We start from the raw sequence: 23376 nt of genomic DNA on the forward strand, positions 1-23376 counted from the left end.
CAGTAGTAGGTTCTGGGGACAGGGAAGTTTTGGGGATATCGAGAGGAGTGAAGAGAGGGGAAATACTGGTTGGGATGTATTATGTGAAAGAAGAATAAATACATTAATACACAAATAATGAATGAATAAATGAATAAATATAAAGGGAAATATTTCATGCTATGCAGAAATGTAGGTTTTGTTACCGCATTTAGAGTTCTTTAAGTCTAATAATTATAGTTCTTTACATTGTAATGATTGAGTCAATGGTATACATTTTCAAAAGGCTTTTGATAAAATTCATTTTGTTGGGGGTGGAAGAGAGGGCTCAGCAGTGAATAGCACATATTGTTCTTCAAGAGGACTTGAGTTCAATTCCAAGTACCTACATACCAGGCGGCTCACAACCATTTGTAACTCTAGTTCATATAGCCTCTGTGGGCAAAATACATTCATGTGCATATATCCCCCTACATGCATATGTATAACTAAAATTGAATTTAAAAAGCAAGATTCATAGACATCTAGAGTAATAAGGGGTCATTTGGAGAGAAAAATGTTTTACCAATACACTGCATCATTCATTCCTCAAAAATCAGCTATTGATGGAGCTGGAGAGATGGCTCAGAGGCTAAGAGCACAGGCTGATCTTCCAGAGGACCCAGGTTCAGTTTCTGGCATGCATATGACAGCTAAAAGACGCCTCTAACTCCAGGGTATCCACCACTGTCTTTTGGCCTCCATGGGTACCAGGCATGCATAGACATACAAGCAGGTAAAACACCCATACACACAAAAGTAAACAGAAATAAAAAATCATTTTTTAAAAAGTTACTATGTCTGGTGTGATAGCACACACCTTTAACATTAGCACTTGGATGCTTAAGCAAACTTCTATGAACGTGAAGCCAACTTGGTCAACTTATATACTAAGTTCTAGGTCTGCCAGGACTATGTACAGAGACCCTGTATCAAACAGTTACTGTCAAGCAACGGCCAGATACTGTCCTAAGGTACCAGAGACATAGCAGTAAATACAAAAGACAAGAACTCTGCCTTCATGGCAGCAGGAATATTAAATGTGGTTGGGATAAGCTGATGTGCATATGTATGTATATGTGCATGCACACCTATATAATTTTAAATAATAGGATTGGGAAAAGCCTCATTGAGAAAATGACATTTAACAAAACTTTTATGAGTGAGAAAATAGCTGTGTAAGAAAAAAAGGCAATCTAAGTAGAGAGAATGTTAAATATGAACCTTCTAAGGGGCTAGGAAACTCTGGGGATGGCAAGCTATGAGAAGGACTGCGTGACATAAACAGTCATTATAGGATTTTAAACAGGAAAGTGACATGCTCTGAATCCTCTTTTAAAATTAGTATATATTACTATACAAGAGTAGGTTTCATTATGATATTTTCATGTATGAATATTATAAATTTTGATCATATTCACCTCTTCATTACACTCTCATCCTCCTCCTCTTAATAGTCTCCTTATTTATCCCAATTAGTCTAGTCCTCTACCCTATCAGGTTTTTTGCTCAGACTAAATAAGACAGATTCATAATGCTAAAGAACAAATCTTAGAGCTGGGGATATAGTATGGAGGTAGAATGATTTCCTATCATGTCTAAGGCTCTGGGTTCAATTCCAAGCTGCTGTGGAACAATCTTTGGTACACTATAAATATGTATTACTCTCATTGTTAATAAAAAGCTGATTGGCCAATGGCTAGGCAGGATCTGGGGGCAGAGAGAATGCTGGGAAGAAGAAGGGTGGAGTAAGAGGAGTTGCCAGTGAGACACAGAGAAGAAACAGGAGGTGCAAGATGAAAGAGAAGTAACGCCACATGGCAGAAATGTAAATGAATAGAAATGGAATAAGTTTAAGAGCTAGTTAGTAATAAGCCTGAGCTATTAGCAGAGCATTTATATTTAATATTAAGTCTCCGTGTCGGTTATTTGGGAATGGGTGGGTGGCAAAGAAAAGTCTATCTATACTGAGTACTGTCAACATTTTTCAAAAACAAATCTGTATACTGTGCATATATGTATATGTGTGCATGTATGCATGTGTGTGCAACTGTGTGTGTGTGTAAAACATATGTTGGGGGGGGGTCCAGATGCACATACACAGGGAAACCAAGGGTCACCCTAGATTATTGTTCCTCAGAAGTGGTTCATCTTGTTGTTAAGACAGAGTCAATCATGGTACATGGGGCTCCTCAACGAGGGTAGGCTAGTTGGCCAACAAGCCTCATGAATCCTCCTCTCTCTGTCTTCCTGGCACTGGGATTACAAGCACAAAGCATCTTGCCTTTTAATGTGGGTACTGGGGCTAGAACTCAGATCCTCATGCTTATGCAGCAAGCAGTTTACTAACTGAACTATCTCTTCAGACCCAAGAACAAATTTTCTTCTACACTTTTCTAAAGCACTAAGAGCCTGTGGCATAGTAATTTTTGCACACAGTGCAAATGATCTAACTACCCTCAAACGGCCATCTTAGTTTCACCTTCAAAGTTCCTAAAACCTTACACATTTTTGGCAGTACTAGAGATTGAACCCAGGTCCTCACATGTGCTCAGCAAGCTCTCCCTCATTGAGCTACATCTCCAACTTGAACACATACTTTTAAGAGGCCATTATGAAAACTATCAACAAACGTGTTGGAATGACAGCTGAGTGTTTAGGAGACTGGCAAGTAAAATGAAAACAGAGAGGCGACCATTGGGTTTATTGGTAACGTTGTTAAGGGCAGTTTCAGCAAATCAGGTTACAGAGGCAGGAGGATAGTAAACAGCTCAAGTACAGCCTCCCCACCCCCAACCCTGTGGTGGTGGTGGTGGTGGTGGTGGTGTGTGTGTGTGTGTGTGTAGGTCAGAGGCCAACATCACTCTTCAGTAGCCATCCACTTAGTATTCTGAGACAAGATCTCTGATTAGGACCCAGGTTCACCAGTTAAGCTAGGCTGGCTGACAAGAGAACCCTAAGAATCTGCCTGTTTCCATCTCCCCAGGGCTAGAATTATAAGCATGAGCCACCATCCATTCTTTTTGTTTTTCATGTCTGGGAATCAAATGCCTTATGTTTGTGTAGCAGGTAAGTATCAATGGAAGCATCCCCACCCTTGCCCTCAGAAAATTCTTTGGAAGAGTATACTGTAAGAAGAAAAATAGAGCAATAGCTTAGGTGGCCAGGGGTAAGGTCAGCAGAGGGGTTTGGGCCTGGACAGATGCTTAATTGACAAAGTGCTTGCTGTACAAATGCAAAAACCTGTACTCAGATCCCTAATACTTGTATAAAAGGTCAGATATTAGCAACACACACCTGTTATCCCAATGATAATACACACACACACACACACACACACACACAAAGGGTTTTTATCTTCAAACCTGAATCATACACAGCCATCCATAGTAGCATATGCTTATAATCTTAGAACCCAGGAGGTTGAAGCCAGAGACTTTTGAGTAAGTTCAAGGCTAGTTGGTATCAGGCCTTATCTCCAATTTTAAAAAAGAATTGGGGCTATAGAAATAGCTCAGAGGTTAGGAGCATTGGCTATTCTTCCAGAAGAACCAAGTTCAATCCCCATCATTCATATAGCAGCTCACAAACATCTGTAACTTCAGTCCTAAGAGATGTGATACCCACTTCTGGCTTCTGCAGACACTATGCACGCATGTAGTAAACAGACATACATGCAGACAAAGCACTCATGCATAGGAAATATATTTAAATGGAAAAATACACAGAAATTTTGAAAAGGATCATGCTTCTACATCAAATGGGAAATAGCCAATGAAGCAAGGAAAAAATGATGCAGGAGAAAGAATTGTAGGCAGAAGTTGCTCATTTTTCCCAGGCCACTCAGACCCAAAATAATTACACAAAACTGTATTAATTTAATCACTGATTGTCCTATTAGGTCTAGCTTCTTATTGGCTAGCTCTTACATCTTAAATTAACCCATCTTTCTGTATATGTGTTGCATTTATTGGTTAATGAATAAAGAAGCTGCTTTGGCCTGTGATAGGGAAGAATAGAACTAGAAAGGAAAACTAAACTGAATGCTGGGAGAAAGAAGGTAGAGTGAAGAGAAGCCATGTAACCCCACCAGAGGCAGACGCTGGGGACAGAGCTTTACCGGGTAAGCCACAGCCATGTGGCAATACACAGATTAATAGAAATGGATTAATTTAAGGTATGAGTTAGGCAGAAAACCACTTAAGCTATTGGCCAAACAGTATTGCAATGAATATAATTTCTGTGTGATTATTTCGGGAGTCTGGGCAGCCAGGAAATGAACAAGTGGCCTCCTACTACACTGCCACAAGTGCCAAAGGGCGTTGGTTCTTCTTTAGATTTCGTAGCAGTAAATTCCATTTTTAATTTTTGCTAAACTATTAAAAAAATGGTCACATCACTCATCTGATGTACATGTCTGGTCACTAGTGAGGTTGAGCATCTAGTCAAATGATTAGCCACTGTATTTCTGCTTTTGTCAATTTTTCTGACTCAGTCTTTTACTCATTTTTGTCACTATTGAGGCATTTTTCTTTGCCAGTTTGTATGAATTCTTATGTTCTAGGTATTATCAGAACTAATTTTTATCTGCAGGTAAAATATAGTTTTACTTTATTCTAAGGGGAGAATGTGAACAGAGCTCACACTACCACAAATTATGCTGTCAAGTAATATCATAGTAATCAGCACATGCCAAATATAACCGCCTTCCTAATCAGTGTCTCCACTGCAAGCTAAGTATTATAATTTAAACCTAATGAAAGAGGACACCGAGGAACGTGCCAAACTGCATGGGGAAAAGCCCACCGAGTCCTTAACCCTACACAGAGAACTAGAGGCAAGTGAGTAAAGCTGGGACTGGAAGAGGTGGTCCTCCCAAGGGAAGAGCACACCAATTCCTTATCTAGTGCCAAATTGTCGGCCCTGAAAACAGACGTTCAGGTAGCATTATATGGACTCACCAGATTATATTTAGGAATATATATGTATATACAAATATATGTGTACATGCAAAAACAACTGATGAAAAGAAAAGGGCCATAAACTTGATGGATGAGTGGATAGGGATATATGGAAGGGTTTAGAGGGAGGAAAGGGAAGGAAGAAGTGTAATTAAAATACAACCTCAAAAACAAACAAAAACAAATAAACAAAAAGACTTTAAAAGCAAAGACTTTAAAAAATCTAATGAAAGATAATTTTTCTACACCATCAAAGTTCAATCAAAAGTTGATGCGTCCTAATTGTACAGGGGCAAAATAGGGCATATTACCTTAAGTGATGCAAGAGGATGTTCTGGTCCCAAAAGGCTCCAGTGAAAAGCAGCCAAGTCTTCATCAGGTAGAATGTGGTTACCTATAAAATAGACATTTCATTTATTCACTGTATAGTTTGCTTAAATCATAAAGAGGATCCTCTGGGAGAGAAAATACCTGAATTACACATAGACCCATATTCTCTTTATTTTTGAGACAGGGTTTTTCTGTGTAGCCCTGGCTATCCCGGAACTCACTCTCTAGACGAGGCTGGCCTCAAACTCACAGAGATCTGACTCTCTCTGACTCTTATGTTCTGGGATTAAAGATACGCTCTACTATGCCAAATTAGGTCTATGTTATTATTATCATTATTATTATTTTGGAGACAGGTCTCACTATATACCTATGGGTGGTCTGAGATTTGATATATACACCAAACTGGTTTCCAACTAAAAGGTCCACCTGCCTCTGCTTCCCAAGTGCTGGGATTAGAGGCATGCACCATAACACCCAGTAAGCCTATATTCTTAATGTAATAATTAATTAAATTAAGTAATTAAGTAGTTATCTATGTACTAATTATCTACTCTGTACCATGAGTATCTCCTTTATAATGATCAAATCTTAAAGTTTTATCTCCATTTTATAGACAAGGAAACTGAGATTCGAACAAGCTTAGTGACTTGGCCCTAGGTAGGCCTATACTAAAACAAAAAAAAAATAGGACTGTCAGACTCTCAACTGCATGGCACTACCCATTATCACAGGAAATGGGAAACTGTTACCTAGCTGTGCTGCCTTTATAATAGAAATTACTGATTACTCGACAAGTTCAAAGCACTTTCCATATCTCATTTTACTCAGCCACAGTAACACTGTGGATTATAACTACTTTCATTTCTGAGATGAGGAAAATGAATCCAGGGAAGCGGGACTTCAGTGATAATTGCACAAAATCTAATTTGAAAACGTAGGCTGATTCAATCACATTATTCAAAGTGATGTTCTTTGTGCTTACAGGTCACAGCTATACCAGTATATTAATGTTCATACTGGCAATACTTGGAAAACCAATTCCAAATATTAATTCTGCAATTTACTTTGAAATGCATCTTTGCTGGGCAGTGGTGGTGCACACCTTTAATCCCAGCACTCGGAAGACAGAAGCAGGCAGATCTCTGTGAGTTCGAGACCAGCCTGGTCTACAGAGAAAGTTCCAGGACAGGCTCCAAAGCTACAGAGAAACCCTTCTCAAAAAACAACAAAAAAATTTGCATCTTTAAAAGAAGGCCTGAAAGTTGGATGTAACAACACATGCCTGCAATCCCAGCATTAGGAGGGTTAAGGCAGGCGGATCTTATGATTGAAGCTACACAGTGAGACCCGGATGAAAAATGAAACAACAAAAAAGAAACCCAGTGGGTGTATGGATAGAGGAATTGCTAGGGACACGAGAAAGTTCCGCGAATGATAATGGCAGGGTACTAGCCCTGGATATGGACTTTTCACTGCAAATGAATTATGCTGAATACTGTTCAAAAGTACTCCTAACAAAAAGGACCGAGAGCAGAACTAGTCCACACAGCTTCCTGGTCTAAATCTAGATTTTGAAAAAGAAATGCTAATAATCAGAGTAGAGAAGAAAAGAAAACTTGGACTAGTGAAACATTGGACTCTGCATGTAAGTTCTGCAATATAATTCGAGGCCAGCCTGCTCTACAAAGTGAGTTCCAGGATAGCTCGGGCTACACACTGAAACCCTGTCTCAAAAAATCCAAAAAAAATGTTCTCATATTCATAACTGACATTTATATGTTCATATTCTTATCACAAGTTAATAGGTTCATAACATACTAAGTACTAAGTTTTTCAGATCATCTGCTAAGAACCCCTGCCTACTGCTTTTCAGTATTTCTTTTAAAAAAAAGTATTTCTACTTTTTTTTTTTACAGTATTATATGGTATGAGAACTTCAGGTTTTGTTTTTTTGAGACAGGGTCTTTCTCATATAGCACAAGTTGACCTTGACTATGTGGCCAAGGATGGTCTTAAATTTCTGATCCTTGTGTTTCTACCTCCTGAGTGCTAGAATTATAGGCATGTTACACTACACCCAGGTATGTGGTTCTAGGATTGAACACAGGACCACATGTATGCTAAATAAGTACCCGAACAACTAAGCTACATCCCAAATCAACATGAAGTCTCTAAAAAAGCAAACCCAATACTGCCAGGCTAAACTACTCGAGTCTGCTCATCCTATCTTTGCAAGAAGAAACTTTACCAAACACTGGATTCTCTGGCTTAGACGACCTACCAAGCAGTGCAGCAAATATGGGGAAATTTATTCGCTTCAAACCGAGCTGCTTGGCCACTTCCTGCATCAGGAACTGGTTGGTTGTGAGGTTCTTCCCATTCCAGCTGAGCTTCAGCGCATGGGAACTGTAGTAAGATGGAATATTGTAGAGCGCATATTCGGAGTCATGAGCAAGAAGACCATGAAAGCCATTTTCTCTGAAAAAAGCCACCACTTCCAAATGGTGGTCTTCCAGGCTCTGAAAGACCTAGGAGAGAAGAAAAAGAGAACATGTCATGACCCAGAAACTGATCTATATGCATCTAACAAGATTAGAAATCAGGAAGGATGGTGCCTAATTTATGATGATAAAATTTTAGATTATCTTTGGCCAAAAAGAACAAAACAAGCAAATTGTATATCAGCTTAGAATATGATTGTGCTTGTACACATGTCTACTAACTGTCCAACCCTTAAGTTGTAAAATCAACACACTATTCCTTGATGTACACTATATTAATTATTTAATATAATACTAAATCTCTGGTTTCTGCTTGAAGCCATAACAGAGATCTTCTTTTTTTTTTTTAAACATTTATTTATTTATTATGTATACAATTCTTTCTGCATATATGCCTGCAGGCCAGAAGGGGGCACCAGACCTCATTACAGATGGTTGTAAGCCACCATGTGGTTGCTGGGAATTGAACTCAGGACCTTTGGAAGAGCAGGCAATGCTCTTAACCACTGAACCATCTCTCCAGCCCAACAGAGATCTTCTTAAGAAAAACAAAGAAATTATTCAGTAGCTATGTACTGTGCATATTCTACCTGTATAATCTTATCACAACAATCATGGTAAGGTATATATGAATCAAAGTATTTAGAAGTGGAAATAGAAATCTTAGTTCATCTATCAGGTTTTTTTTTTATGGACATTGATGTTCTGCCTGCATGCAAGTCTGTGTGAGGGTGTCAAATCCCCCTGGAACTGGAGTCACAGACAGCTGTGAGTTGCTGTGGGGGTGCTGGAATTGAAGCCGGATCCTCGGGAAGAGCAGCCACTGCTCTCAACTGCTGAGCCAGATCTCCACACCCTCACCTATCAACTTTTTCAAACATGGATTTATTTGTTTATGTGTATGTATGTATGCTGAATGTGTCCCTGTGCATCAGTGCATGGAGATTCCCGTGGAAGTCAGAAGAGGTCACTGGATCCCCTGGAACTAGAGTTGCAAGCAGTTATAAACTGCCCAAAGTGGGTGCTAGAAACCCCCAGGTCCAGCATAGCACCCCCCTTTCACAGTTCTTGTTTCTTCTCCCCTTAGGAGCATCTTAAGAAAGGCAAGTGCTTCTACAAGGGAGGTTTCTCACAGGGTTCCCCAGAGGAAACCCACAGAGATTATTTCCATTAGTCAAGGGTCAAAATTTTACCCTATTTTAAAAACAGAAACAAAGCTGTAAAAGGATGGCTGGCCTTAAAGCTATTTGAGTAAGATACGACGGAAGCTGACCTAACTCCAGCATACATATCACTTCTGGTACCAAGCACACTCCCCAAACAGCACTATTTTTAATAGAAACAGAGACAGCCTATTACATACCCTTCCTGCACATGCTCTATTTGGTGTAAATGAAGCATACCAAAGTTACCTGTACACTGGCTCCACCAGACTAAGTTCCTTGACTACAGAGACTTTATCGCTGCATTTTTGGCCTCCATTGTTATTGGCTCTACCATTCAGGCTCCACGCTGGTGCATAGCACTACATACTAATGACAATACTAACAGGTCCTAACTATGTGCTATGTGCAAAGCAATAGACCTTTATACTTTATATGCATTAATTCATTTATATGTAAAAAATCCTATGAGGCCATTTATCTCCAAAGTCATATAGCTAGAAAGAGAAAAGCCCAGACTTGTTTGGTTCTACAGTCTATAGATCTTGATAATGTCTTTGAACTCAGAAGACCTATTGTTTGCCATTGCAGTCGTTGCTGCTTTGGTTTTTTGAGACAGGGTCTTACTATATAGTTCTGGCTGGTCTGGAGCTCACTATGTAGGCCAAATGAGCATCAACCTCATAGAGCTCTGCCTGCCTCTGCCTTTCGAGTGCTTGCTCACATTAAAGGTATGTATCATCATGCCTAGCTCAACTGATATGTCTTGATGTTCTAAAGTAATAATAATTTTGTGGAGTGTAACAAGAGTTTCAATACATTAAAATTGGTAGGATGTAGAAAGAGTTTAATCACTGTTGATATTCATGTCACACATGAGGTCACATAAGGACAAAGGCACAAATAAGCAGAAAGCACAGCAAAGTATTAATTTAATATCTAGGCAAAGGAACCAAAGTGTTATAACATATTTATACCTACAGATACAGTTAACTCCAGATGTGCCAGAGTAAGGAATGGTTTTATGCTGTCTTCTGATGATATTTTCTTCCAGCACACTATACATAAGCGATTCTACCAGGGAACCCCTACAGCTCATAAACACCTTCAACAAAGTGACTGGATACAAAATTAACTCAAAATAAAATCAGTATCCCTCCTTTATGCAAATAATAAACAGGCAGAGGAAGAAATCAGGGAAACAATACCTTCACAAGAGCCACAAATAATATATCTTGGGATAACTATAAGCAAACAAGTGAAAGACCTATATGACAAGAACTTCAAGTCTTTGAAGAAAGAAACTGAAGAGGAGGGGGCTGGAGAGATGGCTCAGAGGTTAAGAGCACTGCCTGCTCTTCCAGAGGTCCTGAGTTCAATTACCAGCAACCACATGGTGGCTCACAACCATCTGTAATGAGGTCTGGTGCCCTCTTCTGGCCTGCAGACACGCACACAGACAGAATATTGTATACATAATAAAAAAATATTAAAAAGAAACTGAAGAGGATACCAAAAAACAGAAAGATCTTCCAATGCTCATGGATCAGTAGGATTAACATAGTAAAAATGGCCATCCTACCAAAAGCAATCCACAGATTCAATGCAATCCTCATCAAAATCCGAACATAATTCTTTTCAGACTTTGAAAACACAATACTCAACCTCAGATGGAAAAACAAAACAAAACAAAAAAACAGGATAGCTAAAACAATCTTGTAAAATAAAATTAAAAAAAACTTCTGGAAGTATCACCGTCCCTGATTCCAAGCTCTTCCACAAAGCTATAGTAATAAAACCAGCACGGTGCTGACATAAAAATAGACAGATAGATCAGCGGATTCAAAACAAAGACCAAAAAGTATATCCATACACCTGTGGACACTTATTTTTAACAAAGAAGCAAAAACTATACAGTGGAAAAAAGAAAGCATCTTTAACAAATGGTGCTGGCATAACTGGATGTCGGCATATAGAAGAATGCCAATAGATCCACATCTATCACTGTGCATAAAACTCAAGTCCAAGTGGATCAAATACCTCAATACAATCCAGATACACTGAACCTGATAGAAGAGAAGGTGGACAACAGTCTTGAGCGCATTGGCACAGGAGACAACTTCCTGAACAGAACACCAATAGCAGGCACAAAAACTGACAATTAATAAATGGGACCTCATGAAACTGAAAAGCTTCTGCATAGCAAAGGACACTGCCCACAGGACAAAATGGAAGCCGACAGAATGGGGAAAGATCTTAACCAGCTCCACATCTGACAGAGCGCTAATTTCCAAAACATAAAGAACTCATGAAACTAGAAATCAACAAACCAAATAATCCAATTAAAAATGGGTTACAGATCTAAACAGAGAGTTCTCAAACAGAAGAAATTCAGATGGCCGAGATACCACATCCTTAGCCATTAGGGAAATGCAAATCTAAATGACTCTGAGATTCCATCTTAGACCTGTCAGAATGGCTAAGATCAAACACAGTGACAGCTGATGCTGGCAAGAATGTAAAAACCCGACTGTCCTGTAGCGCCCGTGCCACTACAAGACGGTCCACAAGCTGGAAACCGAGCCGGAACGGGGCTGAGAGACTTTAAAACACATAGAGACACAGACACGGGTCATCCTTGATACAGGAATGCCAATGCCAAGTTTACTGTGGTCAGAGGAAGCTTATACAGAGATCCTTAACCACGCCCAGGTCTCGGGATCTTTCAGCTGCCGGCACACCAGCTTGCCATCAGGGTCTGGTGCTCAGAGCAGCTGCAGGCAGTCTCGCGCTCAGAGTAGCTGTCGGCTGCTCAGAGCAGAAGAAAACAAGTTTTGCTCAGAGCGGCTGCAAGCATAGGAAAAACAAGCCGCTCACAGGGAATTCAGGGTCCGGAGATCCACAGCCCCCAATAGCTGCCAACACAAGGGGAACTCCTCCCTGCTCGTGGGAGTGCAAACTTGTACAGCTACTTTGGAAATAATGATGGCAGTTTCTCAGAAAATTGAGAATAGATCTATCTCAAGAGCCAGCAATGCCACTCTGGGGCATATACCCAAAGGATGCTCCATCCTACCACAGGGACACTTGCTCAACTATGTTCATAGCGGCTTTATTCAAAATAGCCAGAACCTGGAAGCAGCCTAGATGGCCCTCGACCAAAGAATGGATAAAGAAAATGTGGTGCGTTTACACAGGGGAGTATTACTCAGCAGTAAAAAAACAATGGCATCATAAAATCTGAAGGCAAATGAATGGAACTAGAAAAAAATTATCCTGAGTGAGACAACCCAGAAAAACAAGCATGACACTGATAATTGGATATCAGCTGTAAAGGATAACCATGTGGAATTGAATTCACAGACCATAGAAGCTAAGTCACAAGGAGGACTCGGGGGGGGGGGGGGCCTTAAATCTCCCTGGGAAGGGGAAATAGGATAGATTGGGGGCGGGTGGGGATGGGAACAGGAGAGATCTGGTGGGGGAAAGATGGAGGGGAAGAGTCCTGGAAGAGACGTCTGGAATGGAGGGGGCGTCTCTGGGATGAGCAAGAAACCTAGTGTAACGGAAACTCCCAGGAAGCTTCAAGGCTAAACCCTAGCTAAGACTCCTAGTAATAGGGGATAGGTGGCCTAAACTGGGCATCTTCTGTAACCAGGCAAGACTTCCAATGGAGGGACTGGAACACCAACCCAGCCACATAACCTTCAACCTCCATTTGTCCTGCCTACAAGATGTGCTGGGGCAAAGTTGGAGCAGAAATTATTGGAATGGTTAACCAATGTCTGGTCCAGCCTGAGACCCATGATATGAGAGGGAGCCCACCCCTGACAGTTCCTAGAGCACAGGAGCCAGAGGCTAGACAGCCCAGGGACCCAGGATAGAACCAAACACAACTGGCAAATAAAAGTCAATGTAATGAAGCCTAATGCTATTCTGCTATACTTAGAGGTTGGTGCTTAGCCCAACTGTCATCAGTGAGCCTTGTCCAGCCACTGATAGAAACACATGCAGAGACCCACAGCCAAACATTAGACAGAGCTCAGGGAATCCCATGGAAGAGGGAGAGGAAGGCTTGTAGGAGCCAGAGAGGTCAAGGACACCACAAGAAAAGCTACAGAATCAAGTAACCTGGGCTCACAGATGCTCACAGAGACTGAACCTCCAAGCAGGAAGCCTGCCTGGGACTGACCTAGGCACTCTGCATGTATGTTGCAGCTTTACAGCTTGGTGCTCTTGTGGGACTCCTAATAGTGGGGGTGGGAGCTGTCTCTCTGCCTCTTTTGCTGGTTTTCGGGACCCTTTTCCTCATACTGGATTGCCTTGTCCAGGCTTAATACAAGGGGAGGTGCCTAATCTTATTGCAACTTAATATGCCATGTTTGGTTGATATGCATGGGAGGAGGCCTGTTCTTTTCTGAATAGAAAATGAAGGGTGGATGGGGGGGGCAAAGTGGATGTGGGGGGGGATCTGTGAGGAAAGGAAGGAGAAACTGAAGTTGGAATGTAAAAAAATTAGTAACACGCAGAGGACCTAGTGTAGACCCATCTAGGCTCTATTATTTTGTGTATATGACTGTTTTGCTTGCCATGTATTGCATGCCTCACTTTTGGAGGCCTGAAGTGGGCAGTAGATGGCTCGGAACAGATGGTTGTTGGACCATGTGGGTTTTGAGACTCAAACCAGGGTCTTCTGAAAGAGCAGATTGTGTTCTTAACTGTTGAACCATCTCTCCCGGCCCCTACAGCTTCTATCATACTCGTCTCTATTCCTTTTATTAATTTTCCCAGCCCAATCAGTTTTCCTCCTTTCCTCTCTCCTCTCCTCCCAGTCCCTCCCCCCATCGCACCCCCACCCACTCCTCCTCCTGTTTCTCTTCAGAACGGGGTGGGTGTCCCATGGGTATCAACCAGCCATGGCAGATCAAGTTGCAGTGAGACAAGGCACCACCTCTCCTATTAAGGCTGGGCAAGGCAACCCGCTAGGAGGAAAAGGTCCCATGAGCAAAGTCTAACCGCAAGATGCAAGAGACAGAGGAAACTGAAGAAAGACTACCAACATTACAAAAAAGGAAAGCAATGAACTACAGAAATGATTCCCGAGAGAGCCCAGCAGGTGTAGTAGCACATGCCTTTAATCCCAGCACTCAGGAGGAAGAAGCAAATGGATTTCTGGGAATTGAGGTCAGCCTGGTCTACAGAGCTAGTTCCAGGACAGCATTAGCTACAGAGAAACCCCGTCTCAAAGAATAATTTTTTTTTTTGAAAAGGAAAGCAGCAGAGCCTCTGACCTCTATAGCAGATGTATACCTGGACTGCAGATTATGTACATCTCAGGCAGTCAAGTAATAATCATTATTAGTTATGTACGATGTTCTAGACACTGTTTCAAAACCATCTCCTGGCAGGGCGGTGGTGGCACACGCCTTTAATCTCAGTTCTCAGTACTCAGTCTCAGAAACAGAGACGGGCAGATCTCTATGAGTTCAAGGCCAGCCTGGTCTATAGAGTGGAGTTCCAGGACAGGCTCCAAAGCTACAGAGAGACCCTGTCTCCAAAAACAAAACCAAAACAAAATAAACAAACAAAACTATCTCCTGTATGCTAAACTTGATAACGTCATGAGGGATTGTGTGCTGATTTCCAATGGAGCGCTGGAAGTAGTTGAGATTGCCAAATTCTCTATATACTGTTATTACACACACACACACACACACACACACACACACACACGGGGGGGGGGCAGTCTACGAAGGACATTTACTGTTGATCTTATATGTATGTTTGGGGCTGACCACTTAGAACTGGGTTAAGCTGTAAGAGGACTCATCTCTGGAGAAGATTGATTGCTTGCAGCTCTTCATTTAAGAGTAGGACCGTGCGACACTTCACTCATCCACGCTGTTCTTTTCCAGGTCCTGTTTAGGAAACCACACTGCTCAAGTTTCCGAAGTGTAGCTCTCTGTCGTGTCTAGAAGACACTGGCTAACAGCAGATGATCGAGTCATCTGGATCTTCCCCTCTTCCTGTCCCCTTTCCCATGGCCTTCCCTAAGCCTTAGGCGTAAAGGTTGTGCTGTGGAACTGTTGGATTATGGCAGTTTCCTTTTTAGTCGCTGAAGAATTTCCATCATTTTGTCCATAGCAGTCCCTTTACTGACCATCCCACCAATACTGCACTGAAGTTCCATTTCCCTACTTCCTTGAACATTTATTTTCATCTGGGAAATACAATTCAAAACTTTATTAGGGCGATTATCATCAAGAAAAAAAAACAAAGCAAGGAATGAGGTTCAGTAACATGGTTCAGAGGTAAAGGTGCTTGCTATGCAAGTCTGGCGACCTGAGGTCAATCTCTAGAACTCACAAAGAGGTGGAAGGAGAGAACCATCTGCACAAAGGTGGCCTCTAACATCCACGCTTGTGCATTGCAATAGGCCCACGAATGCATGCACATACTCTTAAGAATAATAACAATAATGCTAGAAACAGTAAGAGACAAGGAACCTCCCTGTCAGTTCAGCCTGTATGTGGGTGCCCCCATGGTCTTGCCTCCCTTCCCCCCCACCCAGGTCTAGCACAATGGAGGTCACTTTTGCTTAGCAGCAACAACACTACCTGAGAGGCCTGTTCAGCCTTAGAAATTGATGGAGAAAGTCTATGAAAATTTCCACTCCGATCAAAGATTTTTTTAAAATATTTATTTATTATGTATACAATATTCTGTCTGTGTGTATGCCTGCAGGCCAGAAGAGGGCACCAGATCTCATTACAGATGGCTGTGAGCCACCGTGTGGTTGCTGGGAGTTGAACTCAGGACCTTTGGAAGAGCAGGCAATGCTCTTAACCTCTGAGCCATCTCTCCAGTCCCCGGATCAAAGATTTTTATCCCTCCTACAAGCCATCAAAAATACACCAGTTGCTAAAGGGGCTAGACAAATGGCTGGGGTTTTCCTAAGGAATCTTCTGTTATCTAAATTTGATGAGCCGTACTCAACTCTTCTGTCAGATGCTCAGATATACAGATGCGAATAATCTAGCATGCGGGGTGGGGGGATGACCCTGCTGTTGAACTGACCATGAATTTGCAACAAATGGTGGCCTGGTTTGAAGCTCCTTTTTCAATCATTCATTCATTCGTTCGTTCATGTAGTTCTTAGAATACAGGCCTGGGAGAAGTGTGTTTCACGTGTTTTGGAATTTTTCTGGAGTATTTAGGAATCATCAACGAAACTACTCAGTCATCATGAAATGAATATTAATTTACTGTCTGAAACATGCCCTGAGACCTTAGCACAACTGACACCATGCCAGAGGCACCCTTCTGACCTCAGAACCCAGCATGTAGACCCCAACACCTGCTGAAACAAGAGCAAAGACCTAATCCATCAAAGACTTAGTCCATAGTTCAGGATCCAGAAAAGAACCTAAATGCACTAACCTTACTTTTTGGCTTCTATACTTTTGCTTCTCACTGACCAAAGTGTGTCAACTAGGATGTAGGTTTTTTTTTTTAAGTTTATTTATTTATTATATATTCACATGCCATAAGAAGGCACCAGATCTCATTATAGATGGCTGTGGCCTTATGTGGTTGGTTGCTGGGAATTGAACTCAGGACCTCTGGAAGAACATCCAGTGCTCTTAACTGCTGAGCCATCTCTCCAGCCCTAGGATGTAGTTTTTGTGAAAGACAAAGAACAGTGAAGCTTGAAGCTGCATGATTTGGGCAAGTTCCCCAGGAAGCCACTGGCCAGCAATGCCTTACTGGCTCTAAGAGTGTCTGTGTGTGTGCTCTCAACAGAGCTCCACCTACATTTATATTTGTAAATGACCACTGTTCAAACACTGCGCACACTTAATGACTCATGCTACCGGAATGACCTGGTCCTAAAATCCCTCACTGAGACTGCAGTTAGTTTCAAGCTATTTACTCCCTCACCTGGAAGCAATTCTACAACCAAACCTAACACAAAGAAACTAAGCAGTCCTAACCCACCCTCAGAGAGTTCAAGACCCTCTGTGAGACTTCAGCTGCTATGCTAAGGAGGTGAGGCCCAGCATGGTGGTGCCTGTCTTTAATCCCAGCATTTAAAGTTGAGACAGGAGTATCTCTGTGAGTTCAAGGCCAGGCTGATTTGCACTGCTGAGTTCCGGGGCAGCCAGGGTTACATAATATGACTCTGAAGAAACAAACTAGCAAATAGACAAAAGAAAGAGGAGGGGGAAGAGAGTGTGGGAGAGAGGGAGGAAGAAGGGATGCTAATATTGTTACATATATGATTCCGTCAGGTGTTTCCAATGGTGGCTGACCTGGCAGACAAGGACTGGGCAAATGATGAATGGAAATGGTGATAGCAATGCAGTAGCTGGTGACAACGCTTTAGACTGGACAGATGGTTTATAGACTTGGAGAAAAGTCATTCTACCAATGATCAAGGGAACACATTATGAAAACCTTTGAAAATAGTGACAAAATACTGGCATGCAGAATTAACCTGCCATTAGAAAGCGTTTCTCCCTCCATCAGAAGGAATTCTAAGATAGTAGATTCTGTTTTGTGCTGGGCATGAAGCGTAGGCATGCCTCTGTGAGTTCAAGGCCAGCCTATTCTACACAGCAAGTCCCAAGTCAGCCATGCCTGCAGTGACATCTTGCCTCAAAAAACGTTTTTATTTTGCTTTCCTTCCAGATCCTTTTCCCTTCAGGAGTAAGACAGACAGCGTGCAATGCTGTGACACAGATGACTGGAGATTTTGTATGTGGATTCCAAAAGGAACTTCAAAGGAGGCTACAGCTGTTCCCTAACCTGCGGGAAAGCAGAGAGACATGCCCATGCAGCGGCTGCTCTTTCATTGCACTGAAGACTCACTCTCTCAAGTCACTACTTACTCCACACTGTGATACTTCTGTGAAACCGTGTGTTCTATTATTATACTTAAGCTTCAAGAGCTGAGTCGATAACCAGTATTTACTACATCCAGCATGGAGCTGCATGTGGTGGTTACAGCACTGAGCTGACTTGTGGAGCTGATGTCATAGAGATGGATATTCAAGACAGACTCTAGACCAGGCAATTTAAGACATCTTAGCTGAGCACAGATGCCTGTGCCTATAGAGCCCAGCACTCAGGAGGCTGAGGCTGGAGGAAGGCCGCAGGTCTGAGGCCAGTATGGGCCTGAGAGACATAGTATGCTCAAGGCCAGCCTGGGCTAGATAGTGGAAGAGTCCTCTTATTTATCCTTCTAATCCTGTTAAAAATGAGTGTTATAGGGCTGGAGAGATGGCTCAGAGGTTAAGAGCACTGACTGCTCTTCCAGAGGTCCTGAGTTCAATTCCCAGCAACCACATGGTGGCTCACAGCCATCTGTAATAAGATCTGGTGCCCTCTTCTGGCTAGCAAGCATACAGACAAAACACTGTATACAAATAAATAAAATCTTTAAAAAAAAATGAGTGTTATATCATTAATTCCCCTTCTTTCCCTGAAATAGGGACAACTGAAGTTTCAAAGGTTTTTTTTTTTTTGAGACAGGGTTTCAAACTTTTTTCATTATTAACTTGGCCCAAAATACAGTTAAATGGCAGAACTTGAATTATTTTAAAATAATTTTCTTTTCACACCAAGTATGTTATCTCTCTAATACATGCAACTGGAAGACATCCATTTTTCTGATCAATATAATAAATACCAAGCCATAAAGTATAAGTAGGCTGTGAGCCTGTCAGTGGCATAGTTATTATAGCCATTTATATCTTCAGGCAGGACTATGGAAAACAGCAAAATAAATTATTTAAAGTAATTTCACACCAAAGATAATACCATTTTCTGATCTTGTTGTGTAGCGCTTTCTTCCCAGATTAAAACCTTCCATCTTGAAGGAGAGCTTCAGACACATGGTGAGGAAGGGGAGCTGAAATAAGATACTCTAAGGCAGGGGTCCCTATCAGATAACATGCCTATCCTGTATTTACATTATGACCCCTAACAGTAGCAAACTGCAGCTATCAAGTATCAAAGAAAAGAATTTTATGGTTGGGGTCACCACAGCACGAGGAACTGTACTAGAGTCTCAGCATCGGGAAGGTCGAGACCCACAAACCTAAGGGTTCTTGAACCAGAGGCTGCAAGTGCTTCCAGGAGGTAGGCAGCTAGTAAAATAAAGGAAAGAAGTTGAGCCCAGAAAAATCAATTTCCAGGAATGTAATTTAAAAACTAAATTGTGTTTTCTAGATGTTAACAGTACATAGAGCAAAATACTGGACTTCACAGGTTAGACGCTGGACTTAAAACCAGACAAGTGAGGACTGGGGAGGCGGCTCAGTGGTTTAGGGCACTTGCAGCTCTTGCAGAAGACCTGGATTTCATTCCCAGCACCTACATGATAGTTTATAACCATTCATAACTTCTGTTCCAGAGGGTCCTCTTCAGGCCTATTTGGGCAGAAGACACAAATGTGGTGTACATACATACATGTAGGCAAAACATTCATACATATAAAAGTGAAAATTATTTAAAAAAACAACAACTGGAGTTGGAGAGATCTCGCACTAGTTAAGAGTACTTGATGCTCAATCGGTCCTCAATCTTGAGGACCAGAATTCAAATTCCGGCACCCACGTCAGGTGGCTCACAACTGCCTGTAACTCCAGCTCCACAGGCACCTGCAGACACATGTACACATACACTCATATAAACACACACGCAGTGATAATGTTCAAAAAACAGACAATTGCAAGGCATGGTGATACATGTATTTAATCTGAACACTCAGGAAACAGGTAGGTAGATCTCTGTAAGTTCAAAGCCAGCCTGGCCTACACTGTGACACCCTGTCTCAGAAACAAAAACCAAAACCAGAAAAGGCAAAGTAGTGGCCCAGGCTTTTAATCGCAGCCCTTGGGAGGCAGAGGCAGGTGGATCTCTGTGAGTTTGAGTCCAGTCTAGTATACAGAGATCCAGGATAGTCATAGCTGTTATACAGAAAAACCCTGTCAAAACAGAACAAAACAAAACACACACACAAAGAACCCCAAAACCCAGACAATTTCAACCATTGCATTAAAAAAAAAAACCACAAAAATACAAAAAACACTCTTCTTAGAGCAAGAAGCCCTATGCCCCTGACAAGCGGTCTTCAGGTCTTAATGTTTTTATGAGACACAAGGGCTGGAGAGACAATGGCTCAGCAGTTGAATTCACTGGTTGCTCTTCTAGAGGACCTAGGTTTGACTCCCAGCATCCTTAAGGAAGCTCACAATCATCTATTATCTCCAGCCCCAGGAGATCATGTGTTTCTGTTTCAAAAGGGAGCTTCCTAAGTCCAACAGTGATAGCACTTGAACCCAGAGACCGGCCTCCTTAGTGCCAGGATTAACGGCATTCGCCACATTTAGCAGGGTTTTTTTTTTTCCTCCAACACACAAAAATCAGGGATTCCTAGATTTAACTGATAGGCTGCAGTGTTATTTTTCTTTTTGATTTTCTGACACAGGGTTTTGCCGTGTAGCCCTGAATGTCCCAGTCCTTGCTGTTTAGCCCAGGCTAGCCTCAAATTAGCAGCAATCCTCCTGCCTCAGTCCATCAGTGCTGAGATTCAAGTATATGCCACCACAACTGATTTTACATCAAAATTGTTAACAAAATTGTTGATGATTTACAACAACATTGGTTGTATCCAAATACAAGTTCAAAGCACCAGCTGGATGTCTTGAGGAACAGAATGATGATCACACCCCCCCCCCCCATTCTTTTCCTACTTAGTAGGTTGGGCTCGAGCTCACTCACGGACTACAACTCAGCTTGAGGGCTGCAATCGCCTCGATGCTCCACTTGTAAACTCACTCTCGAGGTGGTTGGCAGCATTCAATTCCTTGCAGGTTGTTGGGCAGAGGGTCTCGGGAGTTCCTCACCAGCCTTTGGGTCAGAAGCTGCCCTCAATCTTAGAGCCTGAAAATTTGCCTTTAACAAGATTCCAGATGGCGCACCTCTGTAAGTCGGAACCACACTTGACGATTCACTAGCTATGACGAAGCTAACCGTATAGCTACGTGGGTACTATTTCTTTTCTGTGGCTGCTTTGTAAAGCTTCGCAAGTGACTGGATATCCTGGCACGACTTGTCCCATAAATGTCCAACCACTGTCTTTAACATACGAAGCAGCGGCAGTTTTCTACCTCCACAGATGCTTATTTGTGGTGTCATTTCTACACTCAACAGAAGGCCCTCGATAAAACCCCTGCCTATGGGAGGTTTCTAGGCATTTTCACTTAACAAACCACTGCATTTCACGGACGCATCACTTAATTCCGTCTGTATTAAATACAGCTGAATTCCAAGCCAATTTCAAAACGCTTTTCAGCATCCGTCATTTTTTGTATTCTGGTCATTCCTCTTGCAATGGTTTATTTTGAAATAGTATCTTAAGTTGGAGTATCGGGAGACATGTTTTATTTAGATACATGGGGAAATTAATCAGTTCCACACAAAATAACCTGGTTGTCTTATTTTCCTTTAAGTATATGATCTTTTTGTATGTATAATCTCAGTCGTCAAATTGGTGGGATTACAGATGTGAGCCACCGTGCCCAGTTCTACCTATTTAGTTTTGTAAGTTTAAAGAGGGAGCCAAGGGCTTTGCACAAGTTAACAAGTAATAATATACCATGGAGATTCATCAACATATCATAAATATGCGATTCTTCTTGCATAACCTTTTTCCTTTGCATAGATAGTGAGTATTCAGCCATTAAAACTATTATCTTAAACTTATAAACACAACTAATAATGGAGTTACCCATTTCCGTGCAACAAATCAACTCAAAAACTCCGTGGCTTAAAGCATTTATTATTTCAGTAGCATCTGCAGTCAGGTCATCAAGGCTTAGTGGGAAGGGTCAACTTCTAAGACCACACCACGGTGTTGGCAGGATCCACTCTCTTGCAGATTGTTGGACTGAAGGCTGCTGTTCCTCACTTGGTGTTGGTTGGAGGCTGCCCCACATGCCTTACCATATGAGCCTCAACACAGGGCAGTTCAAACGGCAGCTAGCGTCATCAGAGTAATAAAACAATGAGCGGGAGGCAAGGAAGAAGGGGAAGGAGAAGATGGGAGTTATAACATTTTTATCATCAAATCTTATTATGACCTGGAAATATTCCATTTCTTTGTTGTTTCATTAGAAACAAGTAACTAGGTCCAGTCACCATAGGAGGTGGAAAGAGATTACATCAAATTATGAATATCAGAAGATGGCGATTGCTGAGCATCATTATAGAAGATTCTTTGTATCATGAAGACACCAGGGCCCAAAAGATATGCCAATAAATGAATGCTTTGTGGCAGGCCAAATGGGTACTGCTAGACGATCTGATTTGTTGAGAATAGCTGGAAAGTCTGACTTTCGGGGGCAACATTTCGCAACTGTTAGAAGTTGACAACAAATTCCAATATCCTGAAAAGCTAATGTGTCCAAACAAATGACAGTATCATGAGACTTAGTCAAGTTGATTCCTTACTATTCAGTCCAAACACATGACTTCAAATCCTAGGGAACACTTGATCAAACAAAAAACAGTGTTCATTCACCCTCTTCCCCACAAAAGTGTAGGTCAAACAAAGGTTTGAACAATACAAAAAACTATATGCATAGGTCATATATAATCTATGAGCTACCACTTAAGAGAGTTCTGCCTAAACCTTAGTAATAGGCCTTAGGTATCTGGTATGCACATTGGTGTAGGAGGGTCTTAAATAATGAGACTGCCTTGGCCTTTTGATAGGCCAGCCCTTAGGTGGGTGGAGTAGACAGAACAGAATTCTGGGAGGAAGAAGGCAGTGTGGCAGACGCCATGATTCTCCTTCCCAAGCCGGATGCTGGTTAGACTCATGCCGGTAAGCCACAGTCAAGTGGCAATACAGATTATTAGAAATGGGTTAAATTAATATGTGAGAGTTAGCCCATAAGAGGCTAGAAATAATGGGGGAGGCAGTGTTTAAATGAACAGTTTCCGTGTAATTATTTTGGGTTAAGCTAGCTGGGTGGGATGGAACAAGGGGCCTGCATCCCCCTTTACTACACATATCTTGGTTCTGCCACTTCTGCTGGCCATGGCACTGGGCTTATGACAAGGGTCAGAAAAAATGTCCCTAGAGAATCATACTGTATTTTTTTGTATTATCAACAAGACTAAGAACCCAATGAATATTAGTTGAATTAATGAATTCCACAGTGCATTATTTAGCACAAGTTGTCTGGCACAAAGTAGGTGTTCAAAACTGTTAATTGAACTGAAAAGAAAATAGAATGCTAATAAGAAAAACAGGATATGACACTAGAGAACAAATAACAGACATATCGTGAAAATCATGCACACCAAGCCATCCTAAATTCAGAGCAT

General features: G+C 41.7%; 1 protein-coding gene across 10 annotated transcripts in view; it reads right to left on the reverse strand.

The window, feature by feature from the left end:
• Fam120c (family with sequence similarity 120 member C) overlaps window positions 1-23376 on the reverse strand; it is a 127046-nt gene that overhangs the window by 81161 nt on the left and 22509 nt on the right. For all 10 annotated transcript variants that reach the window (XR_007589529.1, XR_007589530.1, XM_050128320.1 and 7 more), the window contains exons 2-3: window positions 7594-7840; window positions 5291-5373 (exon numbers count right to left, since the gene is read on the reverse strand). Coding sequence is in view for 8 of the 10 variants with exons in the window: in XM_050128320.1 (XP_049984277.1) it covers window positions 5291-5373; window positions 7594-7840 (330 nt within the window). In the remaining 2 variants the exon portion in view is untranslated. The remainder of the gene's footprint in view (window positions 1-5290; window positions 5374-7593; window positions 7841-23376) is intronic.

Source organism: Alexandromys fortis, unplaced genomic scaffold (genome assembly GCF_014885135.2).
Source record: "Alexandromys fortis isolate MF-2015 unplaced genomic scaffold, M_Fortis_MF-2015_v1.1 scaffold_295, whole genome shotgun sequence".
NCBI classification, from domain to species: Eukaryota; Metazoa; Chordata; class Mammalia; order Rodentia; family Cricetidae; genus Alexandromys; species Alexandromys fortis.